Genomic DNA, 15,848 nt, shown 5'->3' with positions numbered 1-15,848 from the left:
TCCAGAGAAATTTCGGCTTGATACAGTATTTAAACCTTGGTATTCTGCTACCATTTATCCAGAGAGATGTCAGGGGTTCTGCTTTCATTGGCAAATTGTATCAATTGCAAGGGGGAGTCTTGTAAAAAAGAAAGGAAAAGACTACTTAGCATCCTGTTGGGTATAATTAAGGGAAATGGAAAATAGAATGAAAACCATTATGTAAATGGCGCTTGAAGTTTCAATGTGTTATTTTATGCCTACTGTATATCATTTAAGCGTAATCTTTAGAGATAGAAACCAACAGCAACCCCTGCTCTGTGTATTTAGAATGCCACAATAATTTTACTAGCTGTACACAGCTTACTTTAAAATACGACTGTGATCAATCTCAGGATTATATCAATGGGAGGTGAATCTAATACCTTGATAATCATCAATATATGGATCTCTACATTCCCAGCAGAGAATTGATGGATTAAAAGAAAAACACCTGATCCCGAGAAATTTAGGTCAATCTCTCCTTTAAACCCTAAATTGTGATGAAGACAAACATTTATACCCGTTAACTGTTTTGCTGAAACTCAACAGTTCGAATTTATAAGGAAAACAATTTAAAGTGTTGCCATTCACTGCATGCCATTATGTGTAATTTGTAAATAGATACTCTAAATTTACTGTACTTTTCAATACGTTTGGCCACATAAATTATACACAACTTACATGTATGTACAGAGTTTTAAACTTTACTGACACAAATAGGAGTAATAAGTTTTGCAAAAAACGTATTAAATTTGAAGAAAAATAATCGGCATAATTGAAAGTGATACGAAACTTGTTTTCCAAACATAACTTTAACATTACAGATTACATGACGGGTAATATTTATGAAAATTTGTCATTTATCAAAGTATTCATCCAACCATTAATTTCTGTAAATTAAGACCAAACCAGTAGTACGTTGCGCATGTATTTCATTGGATTCAGGTGTTTCATAACATTAGCTGAAGATTTTCCATCCTTGAACTGTGAGAATTAGTCTAAGGTTTTTGAGCTGAACTAGGGGGTCTTCTAATATAGTTTGGGCTAATAGTTTATATAAGCGACTGTGGCCATTGGAATATAGGTGGGGTATATATTATGATTATCCTGTGCTGTCTGAGGTGTCCTAATGCTCCGATCCTGGAAGTATGTACACCAGGTACTATACCCTGACAGCGTGTGACCAGGTGTGTGTGGTCGTGTGTTTATGTCCATCTATACCTAAGCTATATAAGGCCTACACCAACTGTACAAGCACACAAACACCTCCTACATGACACTTGGTCTTATCAGATCTTCCCCGGTAATCTACACCAGAGTTCTTAAGCTAGAGTGATTAAAAATAATATTAGATATACACATACTTGAGACTATAATTGGATAGGTCGTTAATATTACAATAAGATTACACCATACCTGATGAAATCTGTGTTATTGGGATCCCTATGAGGGATCTCTGTTGATTGGTAGAGGTTAAGCAAGATTTGTAAGGAGACAACACAAATGTTAAAATATAGAGCCAGTACCTAATACAACTACTGTAGGTATTAGTGTGTCCAGGATCCCACATTCTACATACATATATAATTTTTTATGCTTATAGCTACATGTACATTGTAAATTAGAGAAAAAATATTTGTTTATCAATTCCATTTTAAGAATGTGTTTTAAGAAACGCCTTTGTGTATTTATTATATTTTCAAAGTGTTTGCCCAGATTGATTAATGAAAGTGGGCCTGATAAAAACACATTTCTAGTTCCTCCCATTGCTCAGGACAAGTGTGTATTAGTTTGGCATTAGTTGGCTGTCCCTTGCATCAAAAAATGATGATTATTTTTTCGCAGTAGAAACGTAACCTTTCAAATTTATCTGCATTCTTAGTTTTTATCTTACTCAGTGTTTGAATTACAAAGGTTCTTCAGAGAAAATAACACTCCCTTTGCCTGTGTAATGTTCAATAATTATGATAAATAGAGCCAGCAAATCTATTCGACACACATTATATAGTAGAGTACTGGTGTGTCCAGTGTTTCACGCTACAAGTAATGGTTTATATCAGTAAAGGAAATCAGGTTTTGATGATTTTAAATTGCTGGGAAGTATGGATGTAAATTAAATGTCAGACAGGAAATTGGAGGGGAACAATGATTTATTTTGAAGTTGCATTACAAGACTAACGATGGATATTTGTACAAACAATTTAAACAAAACACTAAACCGTTATCTGTTAGATCATGAGCCAAACTTGTAATCATTTGACATTTAAACTTGTGGAGCTATTCAAACTTGTACAATTTTATATATTTAAAAAGAGTTCAGTACTGTCAAGACATTTGCTATGGGTAGTTTTAAAATTAAAGTCCTATATCCCAGTATAATGCTACAGTATAGCCGGACTTCTACGCTAATAAATATCCATACATCATGGGAAAAGCCCCCCCCCCATTCCAAAAGTTGAAATTCTGTATCTTTTAATGATACATGTATAAGACAGAAAAACACACCTTTGATAGCATATTGCATGGGGAAAATTCAATTTGGATGATCTATTTACATCAAATGTTAATTCACTTTTCAGCTTTTTTTCTTTAATTGACCACTGGGAAGTTAAATGATATTTGGTCAGTACATTGTAGCAAGTTTGGTTTAAGAGTTTATTAAATATTGCAAATCTGTTCAAATGCGTTTTCATGGTCACAGGAATCAAATGTGATAATATAAGCCAAGAGGCCTATATATATATGGTCATGATATTTGACATGTAGTTATTGCTAGGCAGAAGGTCAATCAAGTTTGTTCAAATGAATGACCTTAATCACCTTTTTTTGTTAGGTCATTATCATATTTTTTTTTCTGTTTTCCAGCGTCAATCCAGATCTTCTGACAGAAGTCACGTTTGGGTCACATTTGGAGTATCCTGATGGATCAGTGCCCAGTAAGTACACGTTTAATATAATATAGCGTTAATGGAGAGTTACAGAAAATACTGTTTCTGGAGTGAAAAGCCTCTATCTTATACAATATACAAAAACAGTTAGGCCTTTTAGCTGAAATCTTGCCACATTCTCATTGAGATTTAGACATCTTTTTAAACTTCAATTTAGCAGAATGCAGTTAAATTTCCGAATGTTTGTTATTAATGCTTTATAACAGTACAATGAATTGTCATATGAAACATGAAACCAGACATGTTGCTGATACTGGTCTGCCGAGTCTGGCACAACTAAAACAATAACACAGAATGTACAAGTGTTCAAGAATTACAAAATGAAAACCTGTATTTTGTTAACTCATTAAACTAAAAACAAGCATCGAACAGATGTAATAAAAGACTGGATTTTGAAGGAGAAATTTACACGTATATTGACAAAAATAGCTGCAAGGTACATTATCATGTGGCTGAAAATGGTACACAGTATAATATCCTGGTGTATAGTGAACTGTGAAAGCCTTGTGAAGACTATGATGTGACCTGGAGATTCTCCAGCACTTGTATCAAAGCTTTCATTTAGATAGTTGTGACAGATATTTCAATAAACACTTTGCACAAGAGGGTGATAAATTACAACACTTCACCACTCTCTCCTCTCCTGGGAATCATAAACTGAGATGTACAGTACTTTATGAGTGTGTTTATCAATAATAAATGGTGGCGTTGATTTAGATGGACCCCTCCATAGTTTATGACATGTAATGAATAACAAAAGTGCAGGATCATTTGGTACGGTGTTGGTTACATTGTACATTACAACAGGTAATTATATATACTTAGTTACACCCTTGTTATCTAATTAGTAAATGGGTTATATGCATATCATCATTTATTGCAAAAATGATAATCAAATTATCAAAATAAAATTAATTAAAGAGAAATGCTAAAGAAAATGAAGAAATAAAGCAAAGTTATTTCTGTAATTTTAAATCTCAGAAAACAGTAATTTTACATCTGATGAATTAATTATTCTTTTTAAGTCGTGCACAATTACTGCAGATCCCGTTTGTAGATGATCTGTAAGACATCATTGATGTCTTTTTAACATGTTGTATTTAATTTTTGATATAATGTAGATGGAATTCTCACCCATATTTTGACCATTGTAGTGTTTGCCAAGACCAGTAATGGAAGGATGTCCCCAGTACGAGCCAGAACCATGAAGGAATATGACCAGGTACATGTTAAACCGTAATGATAGACCACATGGGGAACACCAAGTATATAGGTCAAACAGAGGGAAAAGTGCAACTGCAGGTCATTTTGTTCTGGAGGAGATGATTAAAGATAAGAGATGGGAGACAACTCCTACTTTAATATTTATTCCTTTGTGGAATAAGCTAACATCCTAACGTTACCTACATGTATAAGACTAGTTTACTTTTCCCACTTTTCTGGGTAATATATTGAAATAGCTATACAACACATTTGCACTATACCACAGTTAAAATCTGCAGTAGTAAAATAAATACATGTGTAAGTATTATATGTAGAGATCTTTCTAGTACATTGTATTTACATATATGTATTAAGACATGTTTCCTGTGTGTTAACAGCAAATTGCAGTCCTAAAGAAGGAGAACTTCAGTCTGAAGCTAAGAATTTATTTCCTGGAGGAGAGGATGCAGCAGAAATTTGGAGATGGGGAGGATGTGTTTAAGACTGTAGGTTACTCTTGTAGTGAATTAGATATGAAACCCTTGATTCTAATTTGAAACCCTTGATTGCTAAACCATATCATAAGTGCAACATATCGGCTTTAATATGCCTATTCTATCAGGTCAATTTTGTTAGTATATAAAAACCATTCAGTGTGAAAGATTAAAACAGTTTATTTAGTCAAAGAAAAACGACATAAAACAGAAAGGCTGGATAGTCTCTGTAAATAATTTGATAATGAAATCTAATGAAAATGTCCAATATTTGAGGCTTAAATCAAAGTCGGGCTAGAGCCAGCAACAGTTATATCCCTAGTGTGTTATGATAAAACTTAACCTGAAATTAAGACTTGCATTTACTCCTATGATCTATTTATAGTATAAAGAGTTGTTGTTTGAAGGTTATACTTGTACCTGACATATGTTTTTGTGTGGTGTATACATGTAACTGTTGATTGCTATGATACCTGAATGTTTTACCTGCTCCGTTTTACAGAATATCGAGCTGAAGGTCGAGTGCGAGAGCCTGAAGCGAGAACTGGCCGACAAACACAACTTGTTGAAGAAAGCCTCGTAGGTGTTTGTATGTTGTGACTGATTCAGAATGCCTGCCTGACTAGGCTTGGGAGATATTTAAGGATATAGGCCATCTTACAAATTACACCTCTTTTAAATACAATTTATGATAGTTATCTCCCCTAAAATAGTTTCACATGTAATTACTTGAGTGTGATTATGCGCACATCCTTGCCAACCTTTCATTTGTTTTATATAAAGAACGAACTTAATTTTTTCAGCATTCATGAGGTCATAACAGCAATACGATGCCATGCCATTATCAGAAGTTTACCATACATTGACTGTAGTTCTGTTGAAACATGGAAAAAAAATTACAAGTTAAGATCAAAATACCTGTATTTTCGTTGATAAGAAGTAGGCTGATGTTAAAGATATAAAATAAGCAGTTCATGTATTTTCTCTAGGAATGCTATGGAAAATCTGTCAAGTAACCACCAATCAGAGATGGCAAAGATACAGGCACAAGTAGAAAGAGATTTCAAAGACTCTAACAATGGGCTGGCATATCAACTTGACTCTGCTCAAAAGGTAGGTGTACTTTTATAGGAAAGAGGAAGTTTCACTGAACTATATATTGAAAATTGAAGAGATAGATTTCTCCTCCTTTCCCTCCAGAGAAAGAGAGATGTGTAAACTTTTTTCCCAATAAAAATCTACACCAATTCAGGAACACGTCATATGAAAAACTTACTCCATGAACAAAAAAACTTTTACTTAGTGATTTTGTCTATTTTAAAGGCCCATTTTGAAGCAGAAGAGGCTCTTCAGGACAGCAAGGACAAGATACAGGAATTACAGGGGCAACTTGACAAGATGGCCACAGAGGTCAAAGAGGTGCAACAAAAGGGAGATGACTATGTGAAGGTAAAGGTCGGAAGCAGCAAGTGTTTTCTTATAATCCAAGTCTGACTATTTCTAAACTTAGTGACCCGTCTCTTTCAAAGACACCTGTATTTTATGGTATTACTTTCCAGTATGCTAATATATATTTGTGCAGCTTGTAGATTTGAACAAGTCGGAAAAAAATGCTTTGTTCAAGAACAGATGAACAATGCCTTACTGCTATTCAATACGCAGGTCCATTTCAAATCTATGATGACATGTTTTTAGCTCACCTGGTCCGAAGGACCAAGGTGAGCTTATGCCATACCGCAGCGTCCGTCATCCGTCAACTTTACACTACTAGTCATGAACCACTGAGCGGATTTTAACAAAATTTGGTGTGGGGCATCCTTGGGTGAAAAAAACCAATTTTGTATAAATGGTGGGTCTGGCCCCCAAGGGGCCTGAGGGGTGGGGCCAAATAAGGGAAATAAAGCAAATTATTCTTTAAAATCCTTCTTCTTCTGTAGGAATGAAAGGATTTGGTCCATATTTGGTCAAAAGCATTCTTGGGGGAAGGGGAACAAAGTTTGTATAAATGGTGGGTCTGGCCCCCCTGGGGGCTGAGGGGCGGGGCCCAATAGGGGAAATATAGCAAATTCTTTAAAATCCTTCTTCTCCTGTAGGAATGAAAGGATTTGTTCCATATTTGTTGTTGAGCATCCTTGGGTAGTCGGGAACCAATTTTGTATAAACCATGGGTCTTGCTCAACAGGGGCCTGAGGGGCGGGGCCCAATAGGGGAAACAGAAAATTATTCTTTAAAATCCTTCTTCTTCTGTAGGAATGAAAGGATTTGTTCCATATTTGTTGTTGAGCATCCTTGGGTAGTCGGGAACCAATTTTGTATAAACCATGGGTCTGGCTCAACAGGGGCCTGAGGGGCGGGGCCCAATAGGGGAAACAGAAAATTATTCTTTAAAATCCTTCTTCTTCTGTAGGAATGAAAGGATTTGGTCCATATTTGGTGTGGAGCATCATTGGGTAGTGGGGAACCAATTTTGTATAAACGGTGGGTGTGGCCCCCCTGGGACCTGAGGGGTGGGGCCCAATAGGGGAAATAGACGTAAATCTTCAAAATCCTTCTTCTTCGGTAGGAATGGCAGGATTTTGTCCATATTTGGTCTGAAGCATTCTTGGGTGAAGGGGAACCAATTTTGTATAAACGGTGTGTCTGACCCCGCTGTAGGCAGAGAGGTGGGGCCCAATAGGGAAAATAGAGGTAAAACCTTTAAAATCCTTCTTCTACCATAGGGATTAAGGGATTTTATCCTAATTTAGTCTGGAGCATCCTTGGGCCAAGGGGACTCAATTTTGTATTAGCAGTAGGTGTGGTCTCCGAGGGGGGGTAGAAGGGCGGGGCCCAATAGGAAAAATAGAGGTAAAACCTTTAAAATCCTTCTCTGACCATCAGGGATTAAGGGATTTTATCCTTATTTAGTGTGGAGCATCCTTGGGTGCAGTGACTCGATTTTGTATAATTGGTGGGTATGCCCCCGTAGAGGCATAGGGGTGGGGCTCTGTTTGAAGTTTGTTCTCTATATCTCAAGTATTGGATGGATCTTTCTGAAATTTCATATGTACTAACAGCACCTACCATGGAGTGCTATATCTTGACTTCATACCAATTACTTTAATTATATTCAGGTGAGCGATACAGGCCCTCTGGGCCTCTTGTTTAGTTTAAGACTACCTTATGTGCTATGTGGTTTGTACCTGGAGCTAATTAGTGTGCAATGTATTAAGTTACTGGTGACAAAAACTCCGGCAATGAGTCAAATTCAATGTCATTAGGATGTTCCTGATTATTGATATTTTCTCTTTCAGGATTTGATGCAAGAGTTGAAGGATAAAAACAAGTAAGTAATGCTGTGTGGTCAGTACCATTTCTGCAAAGTCGTTATGGATCGCTACAAAAGAGTGTACACATGCATTGTGGCTAAAGGATTATCAAACAATCTGACTTTTTTCAAAAATCTTGTTCTTTTGTTATAAAAATGCCAGGATCAAATACTACCCATAGCTGTAAAAGCGTTTCGGTGGTTTGTAAAAATTGTGATTTTCATGTCTCCCATGGCCCCCGTTTGCCCCTGAGGAGGGGTTGAAATTTAGTATAGTTTATTTATGAAATAGACATAATAGGCCATATCTTCCAGTGTTTTGAATGGAATTTGCTCATATTTGACAGAAATACTTGTTAGGGGAGGGAGGTCTGCTGGTATAATATTTATGAGTTTGACCCCCTAGGGGGCTGAGTTAGGGGCCAAAAAGGGGAGAAATATAGGAAAATTTCAAAAATCTTCTTCTCTAGTTACAAAAATGCCAGGATCAAATACTACCCATAGCTGTAAAAGCATTTGGGTGGTTTATAAAAATTGTGATTTTCATGTCTCCCATGGCCCCCGTTTGCCCCTGAGGATGGTAAAAATTTGGTATAGTTTATATAGGAAATGGCATGACAGGCCATATCTTCCATTGTTTTGAAAATGATTTGTTCATTTTTGAGAGAAAAACTTATTAGGGGAGGAGGGTCTGCTGGTATAAATTTTGTGAGCCTATCCCCTAGGTGGCTGAGTTAGGGGCTAAAGGGGGGGGGATTTGGGAAAATTTTAAAAATCTTCTTCTCTAGTTACAAAAATGTCAGGATCAAATACTACCCATAGCTGTAAACGCCTTTGGGTGGTTTATAAAAGTTGTGATTTTCATGTCTATATACATAATAGGCCATATCTTCCAATGTTTTGAATGGAATTTGCTCATATTTGACAGAGGCGAATTTCAAAAATCTTCTTCTCTAGTTTCAAAAATGCCAGGATCAAATACTAACCATAGCTGTAAAAGCATTCGGGTGGTTTATAAAAGTTGTGATTTTCATGTCTATATACATAATAGGCCATATCTTCCAATGGTTTGAACAGAGTTTGCTCATATTTGCCAGAGGCGAATTTCAAAAATCTTCTTCTCTAGTTACAAAAATGACAGGATCAAATACTACCCATAGCTGTAAAAGCATTTGGGTGGTTTATAAAAGTTGTGATTTTCATGTCTATATACATAATAGGCCATATCTTCCAATGTTTTGAACAGAGTTTGCTCATATTTGACAGAGGCGAATTTCAAAAATCTTCTTCCAGAAATGCTAGTATCAAATACTACTCGATAGTTGTAAAGGCCTTCGAGTGGTTTATATACTTTGTGAATTTCATGTGCCCCAGGTAGTTTGGTATTGTTTATATAGACACATACTTTTTATCTCCAACTAATGTGCTAGTAATAGTAACAACCTTAATTCTTTATGAATTATAAAGTCTCCATAGTAATGCTTGCAAGTTCTTACCCTACATGTCTGAAGTGGTTACAAATTGGCATTACAGAGCAAATGTAAATATTGTGCCATGATTGCTTAAATAACCAGGTGAGCGATACAGGCCCCCTGGGCCTTTTGTTTTAATAATGTCCTTCAGATAGCATCACTATGGAAGTAATTAATTCTTTGTTTTTAAAACATGGCAAGACGTATTTCACTTTATTATTAGTAACAAACTAGTTGCCGAAAGTGTCACAGCGATGAGAGAAGTATTTGGTGTTTTCTAGTGAAATAGAGCATCTGACTGCCACAAACCTGAAGAACCAGGACGACATAGATCTGCTCCAACAACAGAAGGACCATGCTGAGGATGAGCTCGAAAAACTGGAGAAGGAACTCGGCAGGAAGGGGCGAGATCTAGAGGTGAGTTTTGATGAGGAACTGACAAGTTTGGTGAGTGTAGAGATGAGATGAGAAAGATTATACAGAGGGGATCAGGAAGAGAGGACTGGAGCAGAAGTAAGGTTGACAGGGAGTGTTCAAGGTGTGAAAGACAGATCTTAAAATGAGATTTTATTAAGTTTTTGAGAAGCAGGGTGTAATAATAGAGAGAATGGATTACCTATAGGTGTAATGGTGAAGATATAAAGATTTGGATGTGGGGTGTAAATTGGTTCTGTTGGTTTGGGGATAAAACATACAAGCTATTTTTTTGATGGATTTGATATGAAGTTCAGCATAAATAATATATTTGAAATAGTTTACTGTGAATGCAACAAGACAAATTACATATTACAATTAGTTTACTGAATGCAAATGTTACTTTGTTGGCTTGTGGCATGCTGAAGACAAGAAGAGTTATTTCCCTTTTGTCACGTTTTGTTTGTATTATTTGTGACTTGATGATATGTTTGTTGACAGTTTTGTTTGTTTGCAGCATGTGTATGACCATACATCAGAGTAACAGACTTTTACTGCTTCAACTATATTTAACACCATTTTTAATGTCCCCACTGTCAAATTAAACTATTTATACAGAGGGCATTACTTAAAAAGAGTGGGAAATCAAAATGTCGGATAAAGTTTCTCCATTATTCTCTTTTATTTTATATACAGTGTATTCCCCAAGTTGTTTAAGCAACAAGGAATGCTGACATGATCTTTAATACCAGAATACTTTCTGAAGTCTTTCTGCTACATACTTCTATGTATACATATTTTTGGTAAATTTTGATTTTCCATGCTATTGAAATTTTATAGCATGTTGCTTCAGTACACAGTGTTCTGTGACATAATGCTTTCATAACGAGAGATATTTTGTCCTAGATACATGTTTTTTACTTTGATATGTTTAATGTTGCCCTTTACTTAATTAATGCTTGTTCTTGTCGTTTGTTAATTTGAATGTATGTTCTTGCATGTAGCAACTGTCGTGCATTGTGAGGGATACTACCCTACTGGACAGTCAGTCCTTCCTTCTCAACAATCATCTCCAGGTTTGTCTCCGGTCACTGATCAGTCAGTCACACTGACCATTCTCACCGCCAAATATTACTCACCATTAACATATCGTCTCTATGCTTGTCCTTATGAAAAACTTCAGTTTTCATCAGGTAACTTTTTGTCATGGAAAATCAATTTCTTCTGTTCAAAAGTTTAAATCTGAGTAAAATACAGAATCTTGAGTTTCCAAATTTTATCACCAATTTGTCCAAATCTATTTTCATAGTGGCAGGTACAGTGATGATATCCACAGGTAGTGATGATATTTATGACCAGAGCCTATATATTGTTGGCTTAGATGTTATGTGGTGGATCTAATTAAAGTTTGATTTGTGTAGACAAAATTTAGTGACTGATAACATAGGTTTTGACATTGTGAAACCAAATCATATAGGCCAGACATAACCTGCTTAGGGTATTTCCTGCTCAAGTGATGCATATATAATTTATCTTTCAACACTCTTAACTGTGGTATACTTGATTAACTCAATAGTAAGCTAGCACATCAACTCTTCCTATTTAGGCAGAAAAAGGGTTTGAAGTAAAAACAATGTTTGGATTTGAAGTTGCAATGTTTGCAGGATATTATTAATTGTGCTGTGTTACAGTGTACACAATCAAATGAGTTATCAATTCATGGAAGTAAATACCCAACAAAAGGAACAGATCACATGTCTCCAGCGAAAATTGACTTATATGTATAGTGATTAGAGAAAGTAAATAAATACAAAAATCATTTTAATGAATAAATTTCACCTCAGACTCCTATCATAATCACAATGTTATATTGGTGGTGTCCTGCAGAATTTAAATATTATTATTACATTTTTATCTTCTAAGCTGTTAGCATGACAGTTCTATTGCTCAAAAACACATCACTAAATGATGTTTTCACGCAAGAATCTGCACAAAATTTCATAAAATATGATTGCACCTGCTCAAGTGTATTTAAGTTCATATTAATTGTTGAGATGTTGCATGTGCAGTTTTGTATACAGAATGATATTGGTCCTACATTAACGCTTACCTGTTTAACCACCCACTTAATTATATCCAGAGTAGATATATTATCTGTTCCTATTGTCACATTAACTGGCTTCTTGGACATATACTTCAGTGAAAAGTCAAACCTATAGAAATGAAAACTTTTTTTTATAAACAGAAAGAAATTATAATTTAATCTAAATTGGAGTGTAAAGTTTGCTGGAATGACTCCATAAGAGAAGTGAAATGAGGTAGACTTTATGAAATTCTGTGAGTATTCACTGAGAAAGCTCACAAAAGACTAACCCACACGAGATTGGAATAGATTGTAGATATAAGACAGGCTTTAGAGCTTGCATTTTCACCTAAACATATAATTTTGAGTGGGTACATTTTGCCTCCATATTAATGAGTGGCTGTAATTAAGTAAAGGCTATTCACGTTCAGGGTCCCTGTACCACTGATAAAAACTACCCAGCCTTATAAACTGTTTCTTCCTGTACATGATTGTAGCTGTTATACCAAAGGAGCCTGAAATATTGTCAAAAATTAATAATAACAGTACATGTATGTAATACAAAAAATATAACTATAATATGCTTAAAAAATAGATTTTAAGCAGTTATAGGTATTTTTTTGTGTATTACTATTATTAATAATTTGTGACAGAATTTCAGGCCCCTGTGGTTATACCAAAAACAAAATGCAAGGAAAATCACAGTGCAGTGGGATACTTATGAGAAAATCAAAATCACTAAAACATATTTTGAGATTAAACAATTATGAATGTCTTTATTCCATTACATCCCTATCCCACTAATAGATTGTAGTGCCCTGTACTAGATTACCTCCCTTTGTCCACAGCTTGATCTGTGATAGATCGGCAGTAGTTTAACTCCTCTGTTGTTATGTATGTATGCATGATCATTTTATTTAGCACTCTAACACAGCAGGTAGACTTAACATGGTGGTAGTAACATGACTAATTCTGTATTTGCCTTTTATATAGTAGAGCCTTCCAATAATTGATTTACAAAGTATTCAGACATTTTCACTAATTAAAAAGAATAAAGTTGTGAAATTCCAAAAAATATTTAAAATGTAAGTGTGTTATATATACATATTACAATATTTTTTATCAAGTTGATGGAATAATATATTTAAATGTAACACCTGTTTAGTTTATAATTTACCACCGATGGTATCCTTCTCTTTATAAATGCTTGAAATACTAAGTAATAGTGGTTAGACTGGAGATAGAATATGTCACTGATTACTTTGGATGATATAGATGACCACTGAGTAATATACATACAGGATGATATAGATAACCACTGAGTTATATACATACAGGATTATATAGATAACCACTGAGTAATATACATACAGGATGATATAGATAACCACTGAGTAATATACATACAGGATGCTGTTGATGACCAGAATGAAGCAGTAAAGAACATGGAGGAAAAGGTCAAGGACGGTGAATTAAAGATAAAGGACAAGAATGAAACAATAGGGGTGTGTATTCTGATGTCAATTTAAAACAATAGGGGTGTGTATTCTGATGTCAATATATAACAATAGGGGTGTGTATTCTGATGTCAATATATAACAATAGGGGGGTGTATTCTGATGTCAATATATAACAATAGGGGTGTGTATTCTGATGTCAATGTAAAACAATAGGGGTGTGTATTCTGATGTCAATGTATAACAATAGAGGTGTGTATTCTGATGTCAATATATAACAATAGGGGTGTGTATTCTGCTGTCAATGTATAACAATAGGGGTGTGTATTCTTATGTCAATGTAAAACAATAGGGGTGAGTATTCTTATGTCAATGTAAAACAATAGGGGTGAGTATTCTTATGTCAATGTATAACAATAGGGGTGTGTACTCTGATGTCAATGTATAACAATAGAGGTGTGTATTCTGATCTCAATATATAACAATAGGGGTTGGTATTCTTATGTCAATATAAAACAATGGGGTGTGTATTTTGATGTCAATATAAAACAATGGGGTGTGTTTTTTGATGTCAATATAAAACAATAGGGGGGTGTATTCTGATGTCAATATATAACAATAGGGGTTTGTATTCTGATGTCAATATTAAACAATAGGGGTGTGTATTATGATGTCAATATAACACAATAGGGGTGTGTATTCTATTGTCAATATAACACAATAGGGGTGTCTGATATAAGTACTGGTACATTGTGGGGCAGTGCTTTTACCTGTAGCTGTCCGGTATGTTATTAGTTGATATTTTATAAGAGACCTTAACTTGTGTAAAAGTTCATTAAACACACATATTATTTTTTACCATTGGCCATAGGGGATGAGTGGTTTTGATATTTTCGAAAGGAGAACCATGCTTGGTATTAATAAATAGCAGTATGTTTTAGAGAGAATAGACCAAGGCCCATTCAACTTATTTCCTTAATGAAAACATAATAGTTGTATATTTTGCCAACATTCTCTATATATCTACTGTAATGTTTTAATTGTATGCTTCTGTATTTTCCTGTTTTAGAAACTAGAGGACCTGCTGAAGTCTGTTGAAGCTAATCGAAAGGTACATTGATCATAGTAATCTTTCTGTTTTTTTTGTGTATTTGGAAATGTTCTGAGCTCTGGGTTTTTTGCCCAGTAATATTGTGGGGAGAGCACTTAGTATTTACCTAATAATAATAATAATATACAACATTTGATATAGCACCCTATCTAGCTAACATAAGCCACTCTAAAGCGCTTTGTAGTATATAGATATACAATTAATACAATAAGCATACACATCAATCACTACAATTTTGAGGAATTTGTAGGAGCTGCCTTATCAGGCGCTAACTACTAGTCCTATGCCACCTGGCTAATATCTCCCTATGTGTATTATGCCTGCGTGTTTGCTGGAGATGTAATGTGTTCTGTTTGTAATGGGACTGTGCTTCCAGCGGCATCATTTATAGTGCCACCTCACTTGAATGCTACAGCACAGATACTGCAACATCCACCCCAGACCAATTTATACTCCACCTGGGTTGTTGGAGTTGTGTGGACAGAAGAAAAACACTTTCTCTGAATATCCATGCATGCGACGACTTCCGGGATCAAACCCGGGCCGCCTGCGTGGAAGGACAGAGTGTTTACCACTCGACCAATCCGACCATCTCACTATTCCATGGGATGGTCAATCTCTCCACTAATAAATACAAGTCAAACAGTCATCAAACTCTTTATCTGATTATTTGTTAGTAGTTTTACACCAATATGTCAATTATAGGGCACTGTGACCTACATTCCAACTAATTGACTCTGGTTTGGTATGCATCTAGATCCATGTGTTAGTAGTGGTTCTGTATTTATAAGTTATATAATAAAGTGTTTTAATTTAAACTGATGGATCATTACCCTCCAAACAGACTCTTTCCAGCCTCAATTTTAAGCTCACATAACAGGTAGTACCTGTAAGCTTAGGCAACAGTTTTTGTTGTTTGTCATAAACATTTCCTTGAAACAATTTCTTCTACACAACTCACTGTAAGGCTAGGATCGTGACATCTGGCCTGTAACTTGCTGTAATTGATAAGAATAAATTACCTCTGACCTGTTTTCACAGTTAAAGGAATAAAAATTTGTAAAAGTTAGAAAAAAATTCCTCTATAGACTCATAAGACCTAGGGTCATATTTGTCCTGTAGCTTGCTGGGAGTAAAGGACCATCAAGTTTGTTCAAATTGATGATCTTTGCCCACTTTCAGGGTCACAATGAGTCACATGTGTCAACTTCTTGCACTAAGCTATGATACTATCGGGGTTAACTTTCTATGTTTCAGTGAGTGATATATAGGGCCCCTAAAATGGCAAATTATATATTATACAGATATGAATTAATCATCTGCAAAATATTAGCACTT

At 35.3% G+C, this 15,848-nt stretch overlaps 1 protein-coding gene across 8 annotated transcripts in view; it reads left to right on the top strand.

Annotated features, from left to right (window-relative positions):
- The window catches only part of LOC110452885 (myomegalin-like), a 79,912-nt gene that overhangs the window by 10,424 nt on the left and 53,640 nt on the right, over positions 1–15,848 (top strand). For 7 of the 8 annotated variants that reach the window (XR_002463236.1, XM_021501611.1, XM_021501612.1 and 4 more), the window contains exons 2-12: positions 2,887–2,957; positions 4,124–4,191; positions 4,571–4,678; positions 5,169–5,245; positions 5,656–5,779; positions 5,990–6,115; positions 7,960–7,991; positions 9,727–9,862; positions 10,864–10,935; positions 13,352–13,447; positions 14,469–14,510. Coding sequence is in view for 7 of the 8 variants with exons in the window: in XM_021501611.1 (XP_021357286.1) it covers positions 2,887–2,957; positions 4,124–4,191; positions 4,571–4,678; positions 5,169–5,245; positions 5,656–5,779; positions 5,990–6,115; positions 7,960–7,991; positions 9,727–9,862; positions 10,864–10,935; positions 13,352–13,447; positions 14,469–14,510 (952 nt within the window). In the remaining variant the exon portion in view is untranslated. The remainder of the gene's footprint in view (positions 1–2,886; positions 2,958–4,123; positions 4,192–4,570; positions 4,679–5,168; positions 5,246–5,655; positions 5,780–5,989; positions 6,116–7,959; positions 7,992–9,726; positions 9,863–10,863; positions 10,936–13,351; positions 13,448–14,468; positions 14,511–15,848) is intronic. The other variant, XM_021501610.1, reaches the window with a different exon arrangement.

Source organism: Mizuhopecten yessoensis, unplaced genomic scaffold (genome assembly GCF_002113885.1).
Source record: "Mizuhopecten yessoensis strain PY_sf001 unplaced genomic scaffold, ASM211388v2 scaffold6967, whole genome shotgun sequence".
In the NCBI taxonomy this organism is placed as follows: domain Eukaryota; kingdom Metazoa; phylum Mollusca; class Bivalvia; order Pectinida; family Pectinidae; genus Mizuhopecten; species Mizuhopecten yessoensis.
Note: the sequence above shows the minus strand (reverse complement) of the source record. Positions and strands in the feature narration are given on the sequence as shown.